Source organism: Mobula hypostoma, chromosome 1, assembly GCF_963921235.1.
Source record: "Mobula hypostoma chromosome 1, sMobHyp1.1, whole genome shotgun sequence".
Taxonomy (NCBI): Eukaryota; Metazoa; Chordata; class Chondrichthyes; order Myliobatiformes; family Myliobatidae; genus Mobula; species Mobula hypostoma.
The window spans coordinates 76,230,247-76,257,487 of NC_086097.1; the positions used below are offsets into that span (position 1 = coordinate 76,230,247).

The window sequence follows — 27,241 nt, forward strand, 5'->3', positions numbered from 1 at the left end:
TTGCTCACCTCTTTACAGGAAAGATGCAAATAAGATCTGAGCAGTACAGAAAAAATTGACAAGGATTTGGGACTAGAGGACCTGAACTATAAGGAAAGATTGAATAGGTTAGAACTTTATTCCCTAGACTGCAGAAGACTGAGGGGAGATTTGATAGAGGTATACAAAACCATGAGGAGAATAGACAGGGTAAGTGTAAGCAGCCATTTTCTATTGAGGTTGGGTGAGACTACAATCAAAGGTCATGGATTAAGGGTGAAAGGTGAAAAGTTTAAAGGGAACATAAGGGGAAACCTATTTGCTCAGAGGGTGCTGAGAGTGTGGAACAAGCTTCCATGCAATTGGTGGATGTGATTTTGATTTCAATGTTTAAAAGAAGTTTGGATGGGAGGTGTATGGAGGGCTATGGTCTGGTTGCAGGTTGATTGGACTAGCCAGTTTAAATGGTTTGGCATGGACTAGATAGGCCACAGGGCCTGTTTCTGTGCTGTAGTTTTTATGACTCTATGGCTCCTTTTGCACCTCTGATTTCTGAATTTGCTCCCTGTTTAGTCTAAGCCTTTATTCATTCTATCAAAGTGCATGACCATACACTTCTCTGCACTATATTTCATCTACCACTTTCTTGCTCATTCTCCTAATCTATCTAAAACCTTCTGCAGACTACCTGCTTCCTTAAAACTACCTGCCCTTCCACCTATCTTTGTATCATCACAAACTTGGCTACAAAGCCATCAATTCCATCATCCATTCATTACACATAACGTGAAAAGTCCCTGTAGAACACCACTAGTCACTGGTGATAATACCATGAGCTGTTATCTTGTTTAGCAGCTTCATGTGCAGCATCTCGGAAAAAAGCCCTCTGAAAATCCAAGTAATCAACATCCACTGACTCTCCTTTGTCTGTCTTGCCTGTTATTTCCTCAAGGAAGTTCAACATATTTGTCAGGCAAGATTTCCCACTAAGGAAACCATGCTGATCTCAGCCTGCTTTATTCGATGCCTCCAAGCACCCTGAAAACTCTCTCTTAATAATGGTCTCTAACATCTTGCCACCACGGAGGTCAAGCTAATTGCCCTATAATCTTCTGTCTTGTGCCTCCCTCCCTTATTAAAGAGTGGAGGGACCATTGCAATTTTCCAGTCTTTCTGAAGTATCCCAGAGTCTAGTGATTCTTGATGGATCACTTCTAATGCCTCCAGAATGTCTTCAGTATCTCATTCACAACATTGGGGTGTAGTCCATCTGGTCCAGATGACTAACCTACCTTCAGACCCTTCAGCTTTCTAAACATTTTCTCTTTAGTAATAGTGAATACACTCACTGAGATTCAGTGCACCCTGAAATTCTCGAATTTTTGGCATGCTTCTGGTGTCTTCTACGGTGATGCAAATTACTTGTTAAGTTCATCCACTATTTCTTTGTCCCCCATTTCTACTTCTCCAGCATCAGTTTCCAGCAATCTGATGTGCAGTCTTGCCTCTCCTTCACTCTTTATAAATCTTTTGGCATCCTCTTACAATCAAGTATTTCAAGTGTATTGTCCTTGACTTCATTCAAGTGTAATGCCCTTGTTCATATTTTTACTGTTGTGTTGTATGTATTTAATTTTGGCAGTTCTATAAGAGCACCTTGTTTTCAGCTTGATTGGGTTATTGTTGAAGATAAGAAATGAGGAGAAATGTGTGCCATCGAATTGGGTTGGTCGAATGAAGGGAGGTTTCTCTGATGAGGTTGGGCTTGGGGCCTTTGTTTGAGAGGAGATGAAGAGAGAAGATGCTGGGGAGAACTGGTTGTAGCATATGATCTGGTGCGAGACACATTTGTTTAAGATGGATTGCGAGTGACGTTCGGAAGGTGGTGTGTGCTTTCATGTTGACCGAGGGCCCAGCGCATGATTGACAGAGAAGTTCAAGGTGAGCTCCAGCTTGTGCACATTTGACAATTAGAATGGGCTCTTTTCTTTTTGTTTTTCTTTACTAACCCTTTAGTTAAGATTCATAAATATAATTCCTTTAACCGTACGCAGTGTGCTGTCTGTTATTCTGTGGCACTAATTTGTAACAGGGTAGCAAATTACACAGCATCCCCACAGACGAAGGTTTGGGGTGGGATCGAGCCGTCTCAATCTCACGAGTTTGGCGGGACTTGAGAGTGTCTTCCCTAGGCTTACGCAGCCAAGGAAAACAGGATGTTTCACAAGAAATGTGATAGTAACATTTACTAAGCTCTCATTTAAAATTAATGTCACATACTGTACTTTAGAGACTGAAAAAAATGATAATTTGAACCAACTGTGTCTGTATAAGTCCACATAGCTTTAAATGATGCAGTCTGAAAATACTGATTAAGTCTTTAATTTTCTCATTCCCATTACAAATTCAAGGAGATTATTTTTAATATAACAATAAAATAACATCCACTGAATTTTCACACTTCAGAAATTAGCCATTCAGTAATCAGAGCACTACATATATTCAAGCATATACAGATATTTTTCCTTGCTACTTGTCCTTATCTTGGAAGTACGAGTGTAGTATTATCAATTGGACATCACACACAACAGACACATGTGTCCAGTACTATCAGCTTTGGTCACAAAGTGATAATAGATGAGGTGCGGTTAGAGAAAATGTGAAATGTCAAGAGATTTAAAAAAGTTCTAATAGCAGAATGACTTAAAATAGTTTCTGTTATCTGTTCATTGATATTTTACTAAAATGATGAATGTTTAAAGTATCACACACAAAATGCTGGTGGAACGCAGCAGGCCAGACAGTATCCATAGGAAGAAGCACAGTCGACGTTTTGGGCCGAGACCCTTCAGTCCTGATGAAACGTCGACTGTGCTTCTTCCTATGGATGCTGTCTGGCCTGCTGCATTCCACCAGCATTTTGTGTGTGTTGCTTGTATTTCCAGTATCTGCATATTTCCTGGTGTTTGAATGTTTAAAGTATGATTTTCTTGAGTACAAAATACGAATCACGGTGAAGGATTAGTAAGCCTTTTATGTTCACTCATCACAAAGAATCACAAGTAGTTCAGCACTCAGTAGCTGCCATCTCAGTTGCCACCCAGACTTAGACCTTGCTGACCCTTTGGTCTGATTGTGTTGGGGCACTTGCAGCCGTACGTTCACTGTGGGATGGTGGTGTCCCTATGCCTCTGGCTTGGCTCTGTTTTCTCCTGATGGCTTTGTGAAAACTCACTTCTTTTAAATGTCCCTGATGATTATCAACATTTAAGAGCAGTCAAATGGATTTAAACGACTTATAAAAATAAGAACATTACTGAAAAATAAAATTACTTAAAAACACTTTAAAGAGCTGAAACTTAATTAAAAACATAAAGGACAACTGCTTACTCAAAACTCCCTTTTCGATCAAGCTTGATGATCCCATTCAAACAGATGGGTCCTGTCAAATTCTAGGCACTTGTGTTCTGCCCATGGATAGTGCTGAGATCACGAACTGAGCAGATCAGATGTGTCAACATCTGACCTTCGGCTCACTCCTGACATCCAGGTTATAAAGTACAATCATGACAGTCAGGAGCAAGCTGACCCATGCAAGGCAAGCAAATCATCATGTGGACCTGCTGCTGTTGGCATGTGATTGATGACAGTACCCCATGTAAGGCTGCACACTTTCTCCTCTGTACTTTACCAACACTCCTTGTGTTGACATCTTTTACATTTCCCATCTGGTGTTCAGCATAGGGTTGGTCTGAGCTGTACATTTAACACACATGGCCAAAACATTCCTATCTTCTCTCTTTTGCCAAAAGGACAATAGTTTTAAAGTTTATCCTCTGGCGGTGCCTCTGGTTCCTCTTATCCAGAAAAATGTGGTCCTGAGGATCTTCTGGAAGTCTCTAACTGCGCTGATATCTTACAGCACTCAAAGCCATACAGCACAATGAAGACATTGAATTTGAAGGTCATTCAGATTTGCTTTTGTTTTAGTTTACTTTGATAATTATTAACTCATCAGGATGTAAAGGACAAGTCAGTCTCGCTCATAACTTTGTAGACTTCTCTATGATACTGTTGGTTACTATTTTCTTCCTGGGTAGTTGGAATCACTAGATTTTTCCTTGTGTTCTCATTGATAGAGAGCTTGTGATGGGTTAAAGTTTAAAACATGGTAATGGTGGTAAATTTATACCACTTTTACAATTAATATTTAATCCACTTGTGATAGGAAAGGTATCACTTAACTTTGTAGCATCTATCTGAATAAAGATTTATTTTAAAAACATCATTGCATTCTTTCATATTACCCAAATTGTTTTGATGAACTGCAAGAATTTATGTTATTATTGACAGCTAAGAGATAAAGTGAAAAACATACTCTGTTGCTGTTTATTTCTCATATTATTCATTGATTTCTGTTTTAAAACATAAAGATCGAAGCGCTCAAACAAACTTTTCTGGAAAAGCTGGCTGTTGATTGTTAAAACCAGTTAAGGGCTTTTTAATGAGTCGTCACTAGAAGGTTGTGGTATGTTTTCAGCTGGTTGGGATGAATGAGACCAGGGCACACTATGCTTACCCTCTGAGCTGCCACCGGTTCAAGGAGCATCAGTAATGATAAAATGAACATTCTGGGAAAGAGGTGCATCAAGTTAAAAAGCATGACGACAGGAACATGCTGCATAAACAAACAATGTGCAGTCTTTGTACTTATTTAGGTTCAGATATATTGGCACCTTCACCAGAGGCATTTTGTTTTAAAAATGAATGCAATTAAAACAATTACCTCTGCCTTTATGACATATGATATGGTCTCTACTGTGAAGGGGATAAGAGAAAAACCCTTTTAAACTTCTGCTAACGATTTTGTGAGAAATTATTAATAAAGAACCTAAAAAAAACAATTTTCTGTAAAATTGGTTGTGTTCTGGAGATAAAACACAAGAAAAAGAGATTAACTTACTTCATGGTTAAACCACTGCATGTTTGACTAACCACATTTGACAAAATACTTTTAATGAAGAAAGTATGAAAAACATAAAATAGAACTATTTAGTTGAATTTACCCCCACTATTAGCATAGTGCACATGATAGGGAACAACTTGGCAGGGGAACACAATGTGCATGACAGGAAAGTTTATAGGATTGGGAGTGACTGCAAACCATCATGTTAACACATTCCCAGCAAACAATTTCATTTGTATGGGGCCACAAGCAATGCTCCCTTGCTATAAAATTAATGGCCCGGAATTTGCGGTGAGAATAATAGCGAGGCTTTCAGTCGTCACTGTTATAAATAGAGGAAATCTGACAGCGACTTCTGAAGTGCACACATGTTTAGTTAAATGTAGAAATCCAGAGGCTGTTCAGAAAGTGAGCTGTTTTGAAGCCTTCTCAAGTGGAAGCGAATGACTGAGTGCACTAATAGGAGCAATTAAGGAATATTCTATATATAAACAATAAGTTCCCTAGAAATGTCACCTGTTTGAGATGTAAGATTTTGTAATAGTTCACTATTCCAAAGTTATTGCTCTCTGATTCTAAATCCAGTTTTAAATATGGAGACTAACATTCTCATATCTACATAGTTTAAAATTCCACATTTGTTCAAAATTAAAAAAAAATCTTCTGATATTTCAACTTCACATATATATGTTTCAGTCTTTATTCTCCACCCTGTACAATTCTTAAAACATTAAATAAATTGTGCTTTTTACTTTCCGGTTTGCAGAATGTGGGAATTCCTCAATGTGACGAGAGAGGATTAGGCTGTTTATGACATCACTGTGTTGCATGCTAGGATTCGCCAAAGATGACCCCTGATATCAACTGATGTCAGAAAAGGTGAAATAGAGGTCACAGAGAATAAAATGTGGACAGGTTGCTTTGAGATCATTAGCAAATGCTTTAATTTCACTGTTGACCATGAAACCTGGGCCACTTGTTACTACATTCAGAATGTTGTAATCTCAGTTGTTGCAGGGTCTGTTCATGTAAAGAACCATTAAGCAGTTTAAGAGAGACAACTGTCCCTTTGGGTACTTATTTAAGGTAGTGAAAATTGCAATTTACATTATTCTTTCGCTCCCCAAAGTAAAATGATCTGCAAAAATGTGTTTCTGTAGCATAAATTACATTGAAAGAGCATTCTGACCTCAATAATGGTTGCAATTTTTTACTTCTTATAATAAAGGCATTCACGTTTGTAATAAGCAGTAAGTTATAGTTTGTGTTTGTAATTGAATCAGAGCCCTCTATCCTATTTTAAGAGTGTGTGCAAAGAGATCAAAAGATGGATAAAGTTGAGGAAGATCATTCAGTCCATTTTACTCATTCATCTATAATAACATTGCAGTTCAGCATACGTCGCATTTGTTAGTGCTTAAATCTCATTTCATCACACTAAATATAAATCTAATCATTGATTAGTCATACTTGGCATGAATAATTTCTGGACATAGCCTTTTATTTGGCTTTTATTATCAAGAACTTTTGTCTCTTTAAATCAAAGGATTGGATTGCCCTGGATCTGAACTCACCACTCATATCCCTTCCCTCTGTTAAATGGCTAAAAGTGGACCAGCCTTACCCGATGGTTGTCTCATGAGATGGAGCACATCATGTGTAGTGGCTAAATCTCAGGAGGTGTCGTCTGATATCTTGCTTCGAAAACACCTTCAGATTAAAGGCCTTTGAATTGTTTTTAGATGTCTCCCATTATCTCTCCCAGTTCCATTTAGATTCATAATAACCACCTCACATATCTGCTTTTCCAGGGCTGCCCAAATTACTACAATTCCTCTTTTGGCTCAATCTCATCATTCATTTTGTTTCTTGCATTCTTCCTTAATTTTGCCACACACTCATATCCCTCTCAGTCTCCCATTTATTATTCTTGCTTTCTTCATTTTGTCCCATATTATACTTTAGTTTATTTTGTCCCTGGTTGTATTACTAAGTTAGCTCTGAACAGATTCGTACCAAGGTCGGTATTCTTCCTTCATTCAATGCCACTCATTCCTATATCCTATAATTCTGTTCACAATTTCCTTTCATCCCATTGGCTCCACATCACGCTTTTATAACCCTAGTGTCTACCACACTCTGATTTGAGGCTTGAATTATCACCAAACTAGAAACTACAAGGGGTTAAAACACAATACGAACTGTAATTAAAAACAGTTAACTAAATTTTATTTATCAAAAGGCAATTAGTACAATGAGAGGTGGACTTGATTGTGACCTGTGATAAAGCCTTACTTTGATGAGATTAAAATTCATGTATTTATTTAAGAGATAAATTATTACCATTTGTTTAAAAGTTTGTGACAGCAAGACATTAAAGTTGTTCATAACTTGCCCTTTTCAAGACATTATTAACTTTGCTTTCGTTAAAGTATTTCTTCTCTGGTGAATGCCTGGACTTGCCAAGGTCAGCAAGGGTGACCCAAAGAATCTACAGATTGTGCAATGTTTTCTGAATAAAACATCTCTAGGCCAAATACTGCATATGTAAAATGAAGACTGAATATCTGTTTACATTCTCCTAACCCAACTTCAGAACAGTTTCCAATGCTGGTTGAGTGCAAAATTAGTATTTTCAAAAAAGGGTTTTTTAAAGTCCTTGCAAGAAACATCACCAACTGAGAACTAAATTGTGGTCCATTGTAAGCATTTTCAGGATTTTATCATCATTAAGAACTTGTTCAAGCAAGTATAAATTTTTTGCACCATGAAGGATCACATTATTTAATCCAGTACTCTGGGCCAATTTCAAACTTTGTTGCTATTCATTAAGGGTCAGTAGTCTGACTTGTTATATTTCTTTTACCTTCTTTGGATAGACTGAAGAAAGGAAAATAAGACAATCTTTTATTTTCATTGGGAAGATCCCATTTGTGTTCATGATCTTTAAAAGGTTTTGCAATTATTTGTATATCATCATTGAATGAAATTATTGGTCAATGAGTTTTATGGAATGTTAGCAACATGGCCAATATCCTGATAGTTTTGAAATAAGAATGATGCAAATACTACGCAATGCTCTGATTAAGTTGTCAGAAACAACTAGTAAAACTATTTTAAATGGAAAGGGTCAGAAATTCATTGAGGGGAAATGTGAAATCTGACTATAATAGCTGTAAAATGCATCTCTTCAAAAGAAGACTGATATCATCATTCATCACTTGAGATGGCGAGGCTCATGAACCCATGCAAATTCAGTGTGACTAATGAGAGAAGTAAAACATTTAGAATTTGTGCTAATGACCTTTGAAGCTAATACATACATTATCTTCCAAGAGAAACATGTTAGCCATTTACATTGAGATTACACAAACATTAACATTTCTCTTTCATAATAAACTGCTTATTTTACACTAGGTATTTGTTTTATTACACAGTAGTTTTGAGCATATATTACTAGCTTTGATATATTAAAATGAGTGTTGCTTAAAGCATAGACACTGCTGAATAAATAGAATAGTGAACACAAGCATGAATGTACAACAGGTTTAGGAAATGAATTACTAAATAAAATGGGCTATCTGATACGGATTTCTAAAAAGCAACAGCAGAGATTTTAATTTTAAAAATAACATTTATTCCCAGAGTATGCTACTTTAAATGTATTGTTCCTTAAATCTGGTCATGAATTCAAGGTAGTAAAAGAGTACGATGAAAGATCATTAGCACCGTCTGATCTGCCAGACATGTCCTCCTGTTCTGCACTGCATGACTTTAACATTTTTGTGTGTTCTCAATCGCAACCTGCCCTCATTTCAATACTTTTATGTCTGTTTATTCAGATTTTCTCTAACTGGCCCTGCTAACTCATTGACAGCATGAACTCATTTACTGCTCATCATCAGAACTATAACCGTAACCTCACCTTATCAGAGATATTTCCACTCACCCCATCTTGTGATGCTTTCTGTAATTTATAACTAGCTTCCTTTCTCTAATGAAGGATTCTTGACCTGAAATATTAACTGTTTCTCTTTTCACAGATGCTACCTAACCTGCAATGAAAAATCAGGTGTAATTATTAAACTCATTTAGAATGGAATATAGTGTAGTATGTCAAAATAAAATTGGCATATCAATGCTCATAAGCTCCAAAGTCAAATTTTTGTTGACAAGTTTAGCCTACAAGTTATTTGATAGCTGGAAAAGCATGTTAAATGTGTGAGTCATCAGGGAAGGAAACAGGTGATGTGGTTTCCCGGTTGGTGCGTTAAGGGGTTGTGAGATGCTGAGTGAGTACAGGGCATGGTATGGACATCACTCTGAACTGGGTCCTGGTCCGGACATTCAAAGGTCATGTGGGAGGAGGCATCAGCTGACCTCAGGGGTGGGGAGAGATGAGAATGTCCAATTGTGATAGGAAATAGTAGGCATTATAATTTAAGGAGAGGAGTAGGTTGGCTGAGCAGGGCGAGTACTGGTTTTCAAGCCCAATTAGACTTGCAAGCCAAATCTCTCTTCATTTTATGAAGCTGGGAGAAGTTATTATGCATATTCCTACCCCCCAAAAATCTAGCCAGAGCTCCTAGATCAATAATTTTGATACTCCTCTTCTCCATTGAGGGTTTTGCTGTGATTTTTCCTTCCTAGCATGAGGTCATACTTATAGAAATTGGACTGAACATTGGCCCACAATTTTCTGATGAGCATTTCCTGAGAGTTATTGATAGTAGTATAGGTCTGTAGAATCAAAATAGCCATGCCCTTTTGACTGATTATTTTAAAGATTTCCCAATTATAATAAACCCCAGCATAACATATAAAAGATATTGAAATGGATTATAAAGTTAAGTATTGATAAGATATTTTGCTGCAAAATTAACAACAAGCCTTCATCTGTACAAATGGTACAGATCAGTTTAGTATTGTTTCCATTTATTCACTCTATTCAATATATGTATACAGTAATTGATTTATTTATTATTATTATTTTATTTTTTTCTCTTCTATATTATGTATTGCATTGAACTGCTGCTGCTAAGTTAACAAATTTCATGTCACATGCCAGTGATAATAAACCTGATTCTGATTCATTTAAAATTAACATATTCCCAGTGTATAGAAGTCTTTCATAAGTCCAGCTTAACACAGACATGAATCAATTCACCTTTCACATTTCAAATACTTTCCCAGAGAGACAGTAATCAGGTCCTTTGGCAGCTTGCTTTTCATTCAGGCTCTATAAAATCAAGTGAAATGTCTACTGTGTGACGCCTACTTTCTCATGTATGAAATGACTGGTTGCATTTCATCACAGTCTCCTTAAGACAACCCTTATTACACACCATTTGTTTTACCTATCAGTGTTGCTTGTTTCTCTTGTAGTTTAATTGTGTGATTTAGCTCAGCTTGAGTTAACAGCAACTGAAATTATTTTCTGCATAATATCCCAGGCAGTTCTGATTTATTCAGACCTGAATCCCATCTTTGTTAGTGAAGCCCTTTTGGTTTTTTATTTCTTATAACTCTGACCTCACAGATGGGATTGAAAAGTCTTTACTAGAACATAAAAAATTGCTAAGAATATGCAAGTTTGTCTTCAAAATATGTAAGTTATTAAATAGAATTTCTATGACTAAATTATGTAAAACCATATCAAATTGAGACGAAAGCAGATAAAAGCTACACTTTTTCACCTTAGAATAAATATTGTTATCATGGTATAGTTAATAAGTTGTTAAAATGAATTGTGATTAATATTGTGAGGCTATTTCTTTGAGCCAGTTTATATATTTTGTTTTAAATGTTGATTTCTGTTTTGAAACTTGGAATTCAATTGCATTACAGACCTTTTCGCTAAATGCAATTGACACCTTCATGTGCATATAGCGCACAATGGAACACTCAGTCACGGGTTACTAAGTGCAAAACACTCCTGGCTTGGCATCCATTAATGATGTCAATTAGCATGCAACACTATTAGTGCACATACCAACACTGAACTCGGCATACTGGACCTTGAATTAAAAAAAAGCAGAACTTAACATGAATCTGCTTGCTCTAGGCTGAGGGGACAGACCTTACCTGAGTTGCTATTAAGGAGTTTGCCATTGAAAATGACTATATAATTATCCCTGTGTGATTAAATTTCTCCAATATGCTAAATGAGATCTTCTTTCTTTGTTAGAGACAGTGCTTCCCCTGTGTGTCTATCTCTGTCACCATGAAGCCAGATCATCTGTTGAAAACGTGCAATGACTGCTCTTGATTCCTACCTGCCACTCTTGGTTTGGTTCCTGTTGAGAGCCATTGCTTTTAAAGCTGCCATCACAGCAGGAGAGCATGGTTGTACGTTTGCGCTTATAGCATGCTCTTGAAATTGCACTAAGTTACGATGTGTAACCATGCTGAAGGTCTGGAATTCTGAATGCCTGTTTGCATGGGGCCTTATACATTCATGCACATAAGAAATTTGTTCCCTTGTGGCCAAGAAAGAATCTGGCTAGATGCCCTCTGCACAACATAATTTTAGCGGATGTTTCTATGCGCATTAGAATCTCTAGTTTCTGGTATCCATCAGTGTCAAAGAACTGAATTTCCATGAACATTTGAAATATAAGAACATCAAAGCAATGATCATTTGATTATGGTATCTCCTTTTTGAATTAATAATATTGCAGAGTCATGCTCTCCAACCTTTAATATCATGGTAAGTTGGAACTTTTTCAACAAAAAATACATATTCCAACAATCCCTATTTATTTGTTTACATAAATTATTTTTAAACCCAATTACGAAGGGATGAATTTCTGCAGGGAGTTTCTTACTTGTCTGTTGTAACTTTGGTGGGAGAACTCCAAAACTGAGGAAAACCCTGATGACTGTTATCTGAGATTCTGCTGTTTGAGATTTATCTTGTTGCTAAATTACAGCAGAACAGTTGGAAATCCTCAGCAGAAATCTATTTTTTTTTTGTGTTGATATCTGAAGATGCATTATGTGGCAGAGTCAAGGTCAGGAGTGGGGCCATTATTGAGGGCTGTCAATTGACCATTCATGGGTATCTTTTCTACTAGTAGAAGAGTAAAACTTAGCACATTAACCCGAGCTGATTTTCAACTCCAAAAGTAAAATTCTCAGATAAACTGTAGCATCCTATTGTGCTCCTCATACGAGACTTGCCATTCAATTATTGCATGTTCTTTGCTCATTTTGCTCACAGCCATACCTTTGATGAACTTATCTATTGTAATACTATGGGAATATTTGACAGAATTTGAAAATCTTTCAATGGATTCAATCTTGAAGCAAACTTAATAGCAACTCAACAGGTGAATGTGTGACAAACTTGAAATTTCATATTTGCAGCTTCAGTTTTAATTAAATGAAGCAAAAATTGGGGGTCAAAGACTACAAAGTCAGTGGGATACAATTATTTATAAAGTGCCAGAATTTGCTTTTAGTCTCATCTGTGAGGCAGAATATTTACATCTTAGAATGAATATAATCAGGCTGATTATTCTGATCCTTGTCTTCAGAAACATCGGAATAAAAGGGACAGACTTTCAAGTTGCCAGGTCTTCAATCCTCTTCCTTCAAGGATTCTACTGCTTTTCAGATGTCAGTACATGGAGTTTATCCTAGACTTTCATCAGGTTCAGGGCTGGTTCAAATGAGCGAAAGTGCTGCAAATGTTTGGTGGACATCCTAGCTCAGGGATGTCACTGATTGCAGCAAAACAAAGTCTATTGCAACTGTGAGGGATTGACCACAGGCTGTATGGTGTTAGGTTTCAAGTCTCCATCCCCTGCAAACCTTCCCTATCACTCATTCTTAAGAACAAAGGAGGACTACGTGGGAGAGAAGCGTTAGATTGATTTTGGAGTAGGTTAAAATGTCAGCACAACATCATGAGCTGAAGGGCCTGTACTGAGCTGTACTGTTCTATGTTTTATAACTTAAACATTTTGGAGAATGATCTTCAAAACAGGCTGAAGATCCCAATCTCCACATCCTGATAAATACCTGCAGGGTTTACTACTTATATTTGGGCTATGTTGGATGTGCCACTGGGTTAATTGCCTGGGACACAAAATCGCATGCTCTTGATCATGCTGTAGACTGCAGCTTCAATACAATGTTAGCACAGGGGCAGTGGGTTGGAAAATATGCCCTAATAAGTCTCTGTCTCTTTGTCAATGAATGCCTTTCCCTATTTGTGAGTCGGTTCTTCTTTGTGTAAATAAATCCACAGTTCCTGTTTTCTCTGAGCTATTCTGGAGAACGAATACAAACTAACAACATCTGAGTGTTGGTAAAAATCTAACACAATAAGATTTAAAGGCACATGTATCTAAAGTACTTACATGAGATAAACAGAAAAAAATTAACAGTAACAATATTAACAGCTACATCAGCAAGTGCATCGATGAGGTCACTGTGGCCAAGACCATCACTACACGCGCTAACCAGAGGCCATGGATGACCGCGGAGGTGTGTGCGCTGCTGAGGACCTGTGACACCGCCTTCAGAGCGGGCGACAAGGCAGCCCTAACAACAGCGAGGGCCAATCTGTCCTGGGCCATCAGAGAGGCAAAGCGTGCACACGCCCAATGAATCCACGGCAACTTCCAGGACAGTGGTGACACGCGGCGCATGTGGAAGGGCATTCAGGACATCCAGGACATCACCAACTACAAGACAACACCACCTGCCTGTGCCGGTGATGCCTCCCTCCCAGTTGCGTTGAACAACTTTTACGCTCGTTTTGAGGTGGAAAATGATGTGGCGGCGAGGAAGACCACCCCTCCTCCGAATGACCAGGTGCTGTGTCTTACCGTGGTTGAAGTGAGGAGAACCCTATGCAGGGTCAACCCACGGAAGGCTGCTGGACCAGGCAATATTCCTGGCAGAGTGCTTAGAGGATGCGCAGACCAGCTAGCAGAGATTCTCACTGACATCCTCAACATCTCCCTGTGCAGCGCCATCATTCCTACGTGCTTCAAGGCGGCCACCATCATCCCCATGCCGAGGAAGTCTTCAGTGTTCTGCCTCAACAACCACCGTCCCGTTGCACTCACATCCATCATGAAGTGTTTGGAGAGGCTCATCATGAGGCACATCAAGACCTTGCTGCCCCCCTCACTGGATCCCCTGCAGTTCGCGTACCGTCCCAACCATTCAACAGATGACGCCATTGTCATCACCCTCCACCTGGCCCTAACCCACCCAGACAAAGAAGACACGAACGTTCGAATGCTGTTCATAGACTTCAGTTCAGCACTCAACACAATCATTACTCAGAAACTGATTGGAAAGCTGAGCCTACTGGGCCTAAACACCTCCCTCTGCAACTGGATCCTAGACTTCCTGACTGGGAGATCTCAGTCAGTCCTGATTGGAAGCAGCATCTCCAACGCCATCACACTGAGCACGAGGGCACCCCAGGGCTGTGTGCTCAGTCCACTGCTGTGCACTCTGCTGACCCATGACTGTGTTGCAACACACAGCTCGAACCACATCATCAAGTTCACCAATGACACGACCGTGGTGGGTCTCATCAGCAAGAATGACCAGTCAGCATACAGAGAGGAGGTGCAGCAGCTAACAAACTGGTGCAGAGCCAACATCCTGTCTCTGACTGTGAACAAAACAAAGAGATGATTGTTGACTTCAGGAGGACACGGAGAGACCACTCTCCGCTGAACATCAACGACTCCTTCATAGAGATTGTTAACAGCACCAAATTTCTTGGTGCTCACCCGGCGGAGAATCTCACCTGGTCCTTCAGCACCATTTCCATAGCAAAGAAAGCCCAGCAGCGTCTGTACTTTCTGCGAAGGCTGAGAAAAGTCCATCTCCCACCCTCCATCCTCACCACATTCTACAGAGGTTGTACTGAGAGCATCCTGAGCAGCTGCATCACTGCCTGGTTCGGAAATTGCACCATCTCGGATCACAAGACCCTGCAGTGGATAGTGAGGTCAGCTGAGGAGATCATTGGGATCTCTCTTCCTGCCATTACAGACATTTACACCACCTGCTGCATCCGTAAAACGAACAGCATTATGAAGGATCCTACGCACCCCTCATACAAACTCTTCTCCCTCCTGCCATCTGGCAAAGGGCACCGAAGCTTTCGGGCTCTCACGACCAGACTATGTAACAGTTTCTTCCCCCAGGCCATCGGACTCCTCAATACCCAGAGCCTGGACTGACACCAACCTACTGCCCTCTACTGTGCCTATTGTCTTGTTTATTATTTATTGTAATGCCTGCACTGCCTTGTGCACTTATGCAGTCCTGGGTAGTCTGTAGTCTAGTGTAGTTTTTGTGTTGTTTTACGTAGATCAGTATAGTTTTTGTATTGTTTCATGTAGCACCATGGTCCTGAAAAATGTTATCTCATTTTTACTGTGTACTGTATCAGCAGTTATGGTCGAAATGACAATAAAAAGTGACTTGACTTGACTTGACTTGATCATGTACCTGAGCTCAATGTCATTTAATATTGGATCAGAAACTTAATAGTCCTTCTTTGCTGACATTATAACACCTTATAATTTCAATTTTAAGTTAATTTTCTTAGGCCGAGTTGCATCTGGATATTGTGCACTGGTGTAAAATGCTTAGATGTGAATTGACAGTGTGATTTACAATTTATCACCCATTTTATATTATTGCACCAAGTCAACCCTATTGATTGGATACCACACTGGAGGATAAATGTAGCAATGTGCATGGCTGAAAAATATTAGACAAATAATGCTTCATAATATTGGTCAATATCAATAGAGTTGGAACCGGAAGAGAACCACAAGACTAGAAAGCCTAGAATTATATCAATTAACTTGATTCGGATCTATTTCTAGTAAACTGGGTGGTAAATCAACGGTTTCACACTTAGGAAAACAGTGTCACTAAGGGTCATGACTTTACAAGACATTCTAGATGTGGATGTTTTTTCTGCTGTTCCATTTTACAACATTTCAAGGAACTCCCAATTTTGGTTATATATCTTAATGGATTCCTTCTGTTTTTGATTAAAATCCAACTTTAACCCTAAAGTAGCAGTTGAACATAAGATTCTTATTATCATTACAGCACAGTATCATGAAGAAAACTTAATTTCTTATTTCATCCAGCACAGAAGGCAGTGATACATTAGTAAGTCTATGAATAATTATCAGCAATGATGTGATTTTGAACCCACTGAGTTAACTTTGTGGCATTGTGTTATATTACCTAAATGTTCTTCATTTTCATTACTTTCCCCAAGAGTATCGGTAGAATCAGATATTAAACATTTGATATTCACCTGGCTTTTCTTGAATAGTATTTAAGTAGTACTATTAATAGTATTAATAGTAATTATGACATAAAAGTTAGTCAAATAATTTTAGTAGAATAATATGTTTACATTGTCACCTAAACTGAGTTAATTCAAGAAAACTGCCAGGCAGCTGTACTAAGTTGTTTGAGAAGTATCATATATGTTATTTTTCTTTGTAATACATAGTAATCTTAGAGCAAAGATGTTGGCTAAAATATTTCACGACTGTAAGCGTAGACAACTTTCTGAATACAAGTTTCTAAATAGATTGGACTCTGATGCAATGGTTTAACTTTGGGAAAAGGCAGAAGATATAAAAAATCTTTCTTTCTTTCCTCCATAGTTGCTTAAAAATCTCAGTATATAAAAATCACAACTTAGTGATTTCACCATTTACTTTGATAGATAATTGAGATACTGAATCAGAGCATATAACCCAGGACCGCAAAATAAGCACAGGACTGAGAAATGCCAATCTTTAAGTTGTAATGTAGCTCTCACATAAAAACTTCCTTCATGAAACCTTACCTAAAAGCAAATATGGGATAAGGTTATTCTTTCTCAAACCAATAAAATCAGGAGACTGTTGCGAGAAGCAGTGTCACGCAGTTTGATGTCCCCAGCAGGGTACTTGGGGTCATATGTGGTGCCGTAAATTCAGTGTGGGGCTCTGACATTGTGCTAAGTGTGGCCTAGGTCTGGGGGGTTTTTCTTTGATGCAAGTGAAGTTTAATAACTGGAAAAGCATTTGCTTTTATTTGCCTGTACTTTCTGCAACAATAATATCAGCTCATTTAGGCTGTTTCAACATAAAAATGCACTAGTGAAGCAATCTGTTACAAATTAGCACTGCTCTCATTCCACTTTATTAGCAGGTAATTGAAAAGAGTTGGGAAAGTGTAATTTATCAGATTATGTGTGTTTATCTTCCTTGTGGGTAAAGCAGATTTTGGCAACTTCTTCAACCTACCCTGAGGGAATCAAACTTCTTTAAGACAAGCTCACAAAAAAAACCCCAAGGAAAATATAGTTTGATGGTACAGTAAAAATGTTCAAATTAAAGAAGAATACTTTCCAAAATAATTAAAAGTTTTCCGTGGAAGATTTTATCTCCTTCTTACCTTTCTTTTGAGATATTTTTGCTCTCGCGTTTCCAAGTATTCTTAAAATCCGTACAGAACTCAAACCACAACATGAATATGTAGTTTGGAGTAATCTCTTTCTCCCCAGATTTTGGCTTCACCCCAAAGAACCTTACTGTATTTTCGAAGCTAAGAGGAAAAGAAAAAAAAACTGTCAACACGCAAACCTGCTGGTGGCTGTAGTTTCCCTGAGGGCTTGTTCCAAAGTCAGTAGCCAAGATTCTGTAATTATTGTGACTTCCCTGTGCTTCAACATTCATGGCAGTAACACTTGTCATGTATAATGTAACCTTCAAACACCTACAGTCTTCCCAAAAGGGGATATTTATAACTGCCACATAACCATGTCCACATGCATGCATAAATATTGAAATACTGAATGCCTTTATAGAAAAATAATGGGGTATCAATATCGTCATTTAAAACTATACTGTATCACCAATTCCAACCCCACAAATTAAAATAAAACTGGGTAAAGAATGAAATCAAGTTCACATTAGTCTACAAAAGTGAGGGGTTGCAGGCACATAACATAAATAAGTACAGACACATAAAATCTGAACTGCACACTTTATTTTCATTCATGCACTTCAAGTGGTTTGTATCTGTTTAAAATCATGTTCTTTCTGACAACTAAGGTGCCATTCAGTTGAAATGCAATGAAATCCAATATTGTGTTACTGATCTCAACAACATATCTACATAAAAGTCAGACATGGATTTAATGTAATGACATGAAATAATGCATCAAATTGTTTTCCTGCTCTGTTATTATTTAGAATTTTGGTAACTACAAGCCCATGTTCCACACACACAGTCACAGGTACAATTGGCCCAGAATAGCTATTTTGTATATTTCTGTTTTAATTATGCTTTGAGTTTATGTATTTCTGTTCTTATTTATATTTTTCAGGTTTTCCATGGCTATTTGATGCCACAGACATTCTTTTAAAACTATTATTCCTTCATTCTTATCAATGCAGCAAGCATTCTCTAAAGAAATGAAAATAACTTTTCTCACACCGTTTTAACTAATGCACATAGTGATGGACCTTCCTGGCTTTTTTGTCTTTGAGAAATATTTAAATTCTGAAGTTAATATTTAACAAGAGAGGAGTGTAACTTCTAGAACCCTGCAGATTATTCACCTTTCTTCCATCATCAAAGTTTAGGATCAAGAGGATAGGATAAACATTTTAAGCAGCTTAATTTTCACTAGCTGTGATGAGCCTTGGTCCCTTGAGCACACATTAGTCTTTAACTGAACAATGGTTATTTTACTGCCCCTCAAGAGAATAGCACATCAAACATTTACACATAGATCTACATCATTTTAATGGAAACCATCAGGATTGGTTTATACAGCAGTAAAATTACAAAAAAAATTATTGAAATGAACCTTTAATTTGCAGTAAAAAGTGTTTCAAAGAGTTCCCCATAGTAAAAATGTCCATATAAACACTAGGGTGCATTAATTAGATCATTAATTAGTCACTTCTGTTGTCAACTTAAAATTCTTTACATAACCATTGTGATCATGTTAATAATTTAAATAAAATTACATGAAAGAACACCTTGTTTTATCACCAATCACTTTTAACAATGGAAAGTCTCCAGGTAACTGTGATGAGTAGATCTCTATTTCAATCTTAATAAAGAAACATTTAAGAGGATGCTGAATGTTTCACACAATTATCTGTATTTGGATCTACTCAAGAGTTCATCCTTTAAGCATAACTTCATATTATATTACAATACTCCTATTTAATTTATCAACAAAAATAATTAATGCCTTTAGAATTGAACGTTAAAGAATTACATCATATCTTGTGCACAATCCTAGCTAGGTACCTTCATTCAAGCTTGTCATCCAAAACTCTTCTATCCACATTCTAAGACAGTCCCATTCCCCCTCCCTCTTGTTTTTTGATGCTTTACAGTAGCCCCTGGTTAAAGAAACCCTCAGTTTTCAAACTTGCATTCTGATTGGTTTTTAAATCCCTCTGTAGGCTCTCTCCTCCATACTTCTACAATCTCCTCCATACCTCTACAATCTCCTCCATTTTTTTAACAATCATGACATCATGACACCTTTGCCTTTTAAAGTTTGGCACCACCGCTTTCTTTCTGATTTTGAGGTCATAAGGTCCGGAAAGCACTCCTAAACTTCTTCAGTTCACTTGCTTCCTTTAAGATGCTTCTTAAAGCATAACCCATTTACCAAGCTCCAATATCTTACATAGGTATCTCACATTTGATGATATTTCTGTGAAGAGCTCTGATATGTTTTGCTGCAATGAAGCTGGTGTATAAATGGAAGTTAAATGTTGTTTATTATAATATAAATGCTGTTAATTAAAACTTCCATTTGTCAGCATGTACACAATGATTTACAGTTCAAACCATGCCTTCAGAGGCATTGCATCCTAAGAGTCCTACCTCTAAAGTGTCCATGAGTATACAAATGATTGAAGATGCAAAAGGTCCATCCTGATACACTCCATATAATTCAACATTCAAAATTCCAGTCCAACTACTTACCCTTGACCACATCTAAACTTACAGTTTATGCTCTCACCACCACTGCCACCATCAATGCTCATCCCCCACATCACAGGCCTCATTGAGGCTTTGGCCATGCTGAATACAATCTCCAAGGAGTACATGAAGAGCAATTTTTCTGGGCCAAAAATATGCAACATCTGGTCAGTCATATATGGGAAGTTGGGCACTGGGTAATTTGAGAGTTCAGCTGAATTTCAACTCAATTACAACATTTAGTTTAAGTAGAAATGATAAAGCTCATAATTTGGGCCTTTAGTAGGTCAAACTGTCAATACAAGGGAACAAAATAACTAACATCAGCTTCCAGGGTCTTGGCAAGATGATACTGTGAGATTGTCTCTGCTAGTCTCTTGGAATTGTACTCACACATCAACACGGAAAACTCACCTTTGTCACAAACAAAAGTAGATAATCTGGTTGCCTAAACTTTTGCACCTAGTCTCAGAATTGACCAAATAATATTTGTTATTAGAGATATTGATCAAAGAGTTGATCAAGATGTAAGGTAATACAATTCTGCTAGCTCACAAGCCCACTCTACCAAACCACCAGCTCACATCTGCACACTGTCATTACCATCTCATATCTGTCTCTTACAACCTAGAAGAAACTATAATGATATTATTAACCATGAGTAATTTAAATGGGCAGCGGGAGATTGAGGATGAAATGGGGTATCCAACAATGCATTAATGAAGCTTCTTTCCTAAGTCACTAGCAAATCACCTGTGATAGTGATCACAAACACTTAATGGTATAGAATTGCATACTAAATGCAAAATTTTAATAAATTGTTATTTTTATTGTATGTGAAAGTCAATAATACTTTACTTTTTTGAAGAAGTCTCACCATGCAGTGAGGTTGCAAATACTGTGCAAATTCTAAACTTGTGAAAATTTAAGTGCAGATTTCCTGGCATAAAAGCTTGAGAAGTATCAGGAAGCATCTGCTCCACTGTTGAACCCCAGTGTTACAGTGCAATAAGTAAATAAACTGTTACAGCTGGGTCAGCATGTTTGAGACATCTGCATTTGTGTGGGAGTCCTGAACTTGCTGGAATGCAATGGAACATACAGTTTCATGCAAAAATCTTAGTCACCCTAGATTTTTTTAAATATAAATTTTGCTCTAGATGTTTATTTTTTGTCTTCTGCATTTGTATGTCAGTACAAAAGAGCAAATTTTAGATATCCAAACATTCATTTTCCAGAAAAAAGTTGGAGAGAAATTTTTGTATTAAGTAATAAGAGCACTTTTCAAATAAAAACTTGATTACTTTGTAGATAGGTATATAGCCCAGTGTATGATTAAACAAAGATAACAAACAGGTACTAATGATCAATGGTATAATGAGTTGAATGAACTAAACTGACTAACTGAAACAGAAAACGGTGTAGAAGGATAACCAAACTAAAAGGTGAGGGTGTGGCAGATGTGACCGTTGACCTTCATATCAATTTTTACGGCATGACAAGAGTGAGCATAGAAACAAGTCACAAGCTGGGCATCCTGGATCAGGAAGGTCTCTCCCAAACAGAAATTTTGCGGCAGACAGGATTTTCAAGATGTACTGTCTAAACTCTTCAGAAGAAGCACAAAGAAACAGGCAAGGTTGAGGACCAGAAATGCAGTGGTCAGTCACAGAAACAGAGTGCAGCAGACGAGAGATACATCAAACTGACTTCCCTAGGTGTCCACATACGTCCATCTACAGTCCACAGGAGTCTTGTCAGAAGTGGTCTTCATGGAAGAATTGCTGCCTAAAAGCCATTCCTCTGAAGCGGAAACAAAGCCAAGAGACTCACTAATGCACAAAAACACAAGGACTGGGGTGCTGAACAATGGCAGCAAGTGCTCTGGACTGAGGAGGCAAAATTTGAAATTTTTGACTCAAACAGGAGGCAGTTTGTTCATAGAGGAATTGGGGTCCTCTACATGGATGCATGTCTGCAGCCAACAGTGAAGCACAGCAGAGGTTCCCTGCAGGTTCTGCAAATGGAGTTGGTGATCTGGTTAGAATTAATGGAATATGCAATGCTGAGAAGTACAAGCAGATTCTCCTCCATCACGCAACACCATCAGGGAGGTGTCTAATTGGTCCCAACTTCACTCTGCAGTAAGACATTGACCCCAAACACATGGCTGAGGTCATAAAGAACTCCCAGCTGATTTTCTTATAAAGCTTCATGATTGTGTACCTAAAGGAACTGATGCAGTTTTAAAGGCAAAGAGTGGTTGCACCAAATATTGATTTGATTTAGATTTCTACTGTTTACTGATCTTTATAGTAGTTTTTTTGATACTTAGAAACTTTTCATTTCATTTTTTTGAAAGCATCTTCTCTTTACAGAATTTTTTTTACACGTGCCTAAGATTTTTGCACGATATTGTAGGCAGGCAAAAAAACAGGCCATTGATTTTAGTCGACTTGCACTGAAAGTAGCACGCTTTTATTTTAGTCTTGTGGTAATATTTATTTTGTGTTATCTTGTAATATTTTAAAAATATTTTCTTGCAATTTTTAATACTGACAACCATGTGATCTAAATCTGTGATTTCTGCAATACTTAGTCAAATAGTTTAAGATTAATTTTGTATCATTTTCATGAAGGTAATAGGAATCAAAAGTTTGCTATGAAAATCCAATTACCATTGAAAATGTGTGAACTCATAAGGAGATGAAATTTACTTCGAGAGGCATTTTGGAAAGAGGCGCAAGACTATATTTCTACATATAGTCCTCATGAAGGGTCTTGGCCCAAAATGTCAACTCTATTCCTCTCTATAGATGCTACTTGACCTGTTGAGTTCCTTCATCATTTTGTGGAACTCTACATATACTTAATAATGTATTTACATATATTTACAATGCCTTGAATAGTGAAAGATGAAGGGCAAAGGTAGAGATTTGAATATTTTATTCCCCTTGTTTAACAGGATGAATTGAATAAACAGCACTAAAATCATTAGCAGCAATTTGGAATGTAGAACCAAATATAATTCAGAGGAATGATATTGGTCCAATTTTAGAATGTTTTATTTGAAAGCATCTGGGCCTATGACCTTGATATTGCTTGCAAATAGAAGCAGTTACAAGACTACAGTTCATTTGTCACTAGAAATTGTAGTCCTGAACCTATTAGGTATAGCAGGCAACATGGTTGTCCGTATGTTCCATCACAGGGCCTCCATTGCAGTGCAGCAGCAGAGTGTGGTCTTGCTAAGATTTCCAACTATTTATGCAAGAGAATTAGTATTTAAACCTTATTATGGGTTAGATCTAGTGCAAGATCCACATCCTTCATTTCTCTCTCTTTCATCGTAAGACAAAAGTGAAGAAAATAAGGGAGAATGAATTTTAAATTATTGTAACATTAAGCATTTTAATTTTGCTTAATGTTACAATAATTTCTAACCATTTCAGCTAATTTAGCAATTAATTTTTTAACAAATATTTAGTTCATTGCTGATATTGCTCCGAATGTCAGAGACATTCAATATTCCTTCTAGCTTTGACAGCCAGTAATGCTGAGCAAAAGGGATTCCCACTTGTCAAAGCTCTCAGTGTCATTTCAGGACAGAACTCTGTGCTACTGGAGTCACTGGTGCTATTCAAACCACAATGTTGGAATTCAGGAAGGTTTGGGTCTGTAGTTTTAACCCAGTTGAAGTATGTGGGTAGCTGGAGGGTCAACACAGACGTGACTTTCAATTTTAAAGTAACTTTCAGAAGATATCCTATCTCATTTAACCATCTTCAGTGTGAACCACTGTGTTTGCCACAACATCTTACATAACACTGAACTAAGCTTCTGTACCATATGTACTCCATCACAAATGCTGCTAGTTCTACCTTGGTAATATTGCCAGTCTTCACCTATACTTCAGTCCACATGCTGCCAAACTCCCTGTACATTTTATTGATTTCCAGCTTCTATTTCAATTCCTCCTTGATAGCTGTCCTACACTTCTGCTCTCCCAAGCCATTGTCCATTATTCATCTAAATCCCACTCTTAGCAAGTTCTATTTGATCATCACTCCTCAGCTTGTTGACCTATATTGGCTCCTGTTCCACAACATTTCAAATTCATAAATATCCTCATATTCAAATATCTTCATGGCTTTGTTAATAGAGGTATGGTATGTATGGCTACCTTTGCCATTTCAAAGAAATTCATGTTGCATCATAAAGTTTTTATTTGTTCATTTTTCTGGACGAGGGCATTGCAGGTGAGGCCAGTATTTATTGGCCATTCTGTGGGTTTCTAGCTCAAAGGCAGTATGGCAACAGAATAGACCTATACTGAAAACCACAAATTGTGATGTGTGAGCTTGGCACCACAATCCACATTCATCAAGTTACTGTTATCAATTGCTATGTTCTGAAGAGGAATCCAAATGAGAACAACAATCTATCAAAAGGAGATGAAGAAAAACTGCCCCGGGATGCTCCAGTAAAACATCTAGCCATCATTTCTGTTCACTTCTCTTTTGTAATTCTGAAAGTTCCAAGATTTTTGACCTTGCCAATTTTATTTTAAAATAATTGCAATTATATGAAGATCTATCACATTTGAAATTATAAGGGGCATCCGATGTAAAGAATATACTCAAGAATTTCATACTTCTGACATAAATCTTCCATAATATTTCCTTTACAATGGTATATGCTTTTATTATAAAACATGGAAGAGATCAGCTATGCATGTCAATTGTATGACACCAATAATTTTGGATTAATTTTCTTTAAACCAGTTTTCAGAGCAGTCCAATATAGGAATAAGCATTTGTGGATCACTTGCAGGTGCTAGAACTGACTGCAATAATGACAGCAGAATACAGAATTCATTACGTCAAAATCCATCTCTAATCATACTCATTGAGTCAAAGGACACCAGGCATTTACATTTAAACTCAGGCTTTAGTGGTCAGTAACTAGCCTGGAAGGACAGGAGCAATAAATGTACTTTTTTTTATAGGGCTGGGGGAGCAGACCTTGATTACCTCCATAGGTCTCCATAAACATCCCTACAACATACAATTCCATTGCTTTGCTGTTGCCTGAAACTTCTTCACTTCCTCTGTATTCACTGATGGCTTGGTTAAAATTTCCTCACTGAGATGACTGATGTCATTTTGTTTGAGAGCATTATGTTGCCTCATTCTTCATAACTTCCACAATTATCACGCCAGATTGAGTAAGGCTGCTCAAAATGTCACAGATTCTTAGCTGAATTATCAATCTGATATCCTCTCCATCACTTCTCCCCTTTCAACCCTCATCCAATCTTTTGTTACATCTTGTTTTGCTCAAAGTGTGTCTCCTACTTTCAACCTTCTGTAAACTCCAGAGTAAGCAAAACTTTTCCATATGTATTGTGTTCCGAAGACAGGTCTCACTCACGTAACACTATTGTTGTTGCCAAGCCACATTGAGCCCTTGTCTTCAAACACTCTATAATCCCCAAGCTTATATCTAAATCTCTGTTCAATAACCTGTATTATTATGCAATATTATTTCTCTACCCTTGGCCTCTCAATTTACTCTTTCCTCCTTCACTCACTACAGGCAGCTGTTCCTTCTACTCTCTGAGCTTAAAGTTATGGAATCTTTACATAAACAACTTCATCTCCTGTCTTCTTTAAGTATCTTGCGCATAAAATGTACCTTATGACTCTTCCTAATATGTGCTCTTTGTATTGACTTCTGTTTTTGTCTGATTGCACCTTTAAGAAGCTCTCTGGGATGCTTTTCCATGTGGAGCCGCTGACATCTATTTTACCTATCTGCAGGGAACCACTAAAATAAAATATGTTTTATAAATGTGTGCAATCCAGGGAGGCCTGGCTCTTCAACTGTATACTTCAGAGACATCTATTGTCTTTTGGATAGATCCCATCCGTGAATTCCTAATGTGTCAGTGGGTGAAGCGCTTTACTTGTAATATGCCATCATTAAACTGGTCCTGTCCTCTCTATCTGCAACCTGCTTATTTAATGTGTGAACAACCCTAGTAACTACAGGAATGAGTGAACAACATTTACACTTTAGGGAAAAATTGGAGTTCATTTCACAGCATTCAGCTTTAGTTTCTCCCTCTGCATTTCATCCTGTGTGATTGAATCCTTTGTTTGATTGACCACAAGTCCCTTTAGATTTTTTTTCTATTCTGTTAGCTTTCAAATCATATTTATTGTGTGCTGATGTGGGTTTCCAAAATATTACTTAAGTCCTATTAAGAAATATTATTCAGTTTGAGCTATAACACCAGCAATTCATCCTTTTGATAGAAGTACAGCATTACCTGATGGGGAGATAAAGGCATGGCACCCTTTCTAGGTGAAGCAGCAATTTAATTTACATCTTCCAAATTAGTGTCCTGCTACTGGTGCTCACAATGTGGATTCTTAAGCATTGAAAATACGTAAATAGCTGATTATCTAAAATTGCTGAAATCAGCATGGAGAATGGAAGGCTATTATGTGCCTAGTTAGAAGATGAAGAGCTGTACTTCAAATATTGAGCTTGAATGTAATGGTAAATGATCAAAGAAAAAGAGGTCTGAGTGGGAGAGGAATATTAAAGTAATAAACAAATGGAAGCTCAGGGTCAAACAATCTGCCAAGAGGTTAACTAATTTGCATATGGTGTCCCCATTGAAGAGGAGAGCACAGAGTGAGCATCAAATATAGGACATTAATCTGGAAGAAGTATAAGTAAATGGCTGTTTCACATGGAAACAGTTCCATATCTCTGATCAAGAGACTTTCCTGGCTGGAAGTGCAGAATGAATTAGCTTAGATTTGTTTAGAATCCAGAAAATCTGCTTCTTACAAATACTGGAGAGAACATGGGAGGTATGATTCAAGGCTTTTTTTAAATCATCAAAGAAAGTGACAAAATGGAGGTTCCTGTCTTGTTGATTACTACAAACTAAAAAAACCCCACAAAGGAAACAACATAAGTAGGTGCAATGGTATGGCCAGTATTTAAGTGGATGCAGACTCATTTGAAAGGTTATGCACCATGAAGCAGCTGAATAATGAATGTGAACATACTGTACATTTAATTGACAATGCAAGTGAAATGAGTTGCAACTCCTTATTGTTCCATATTTATATTTTCTTAAGACATGAAAGCACCAGCCTTTAATTCAAAAAATGTCTAATGGAGATTTTTATATGTTTTTTTACAGCTATACTTTCAATGGAGAAAATGGGGTATTCAAACACTAATGTTGGGATGTGAAATTAA

The 27,241-nt window shown here is 37.5% G+C and overlaps 1 protein-coding gene across 2 annotated transcripts in view; it reads right to left on the reverse strand.

Annotated features, from left to right (window-relative positions):
- The window catches only part of fmn1 (formin 1), a 386,619-nt gene that overhangs the window by 32,862 nt on the left and 326,516 nt on the right, over window positions 1–27,241 (reverse strand). Inside the window, exon 15 of one of the 2 annotated variants that reach the window (XM_063050982.1) lies at window positions 17,399–17,548. In XM_063050982.1, coding sequence (XP_062907052.1) covers window positions 17,399–17,548 — 150 coding nt within the window. Of the gene's footprint in view, window positions 1–17,394; window positions 17,549–27,241 lie in introns of those variants that run through there. The other variant, XM_063050990.1, reaches the window with a different exon arrangement.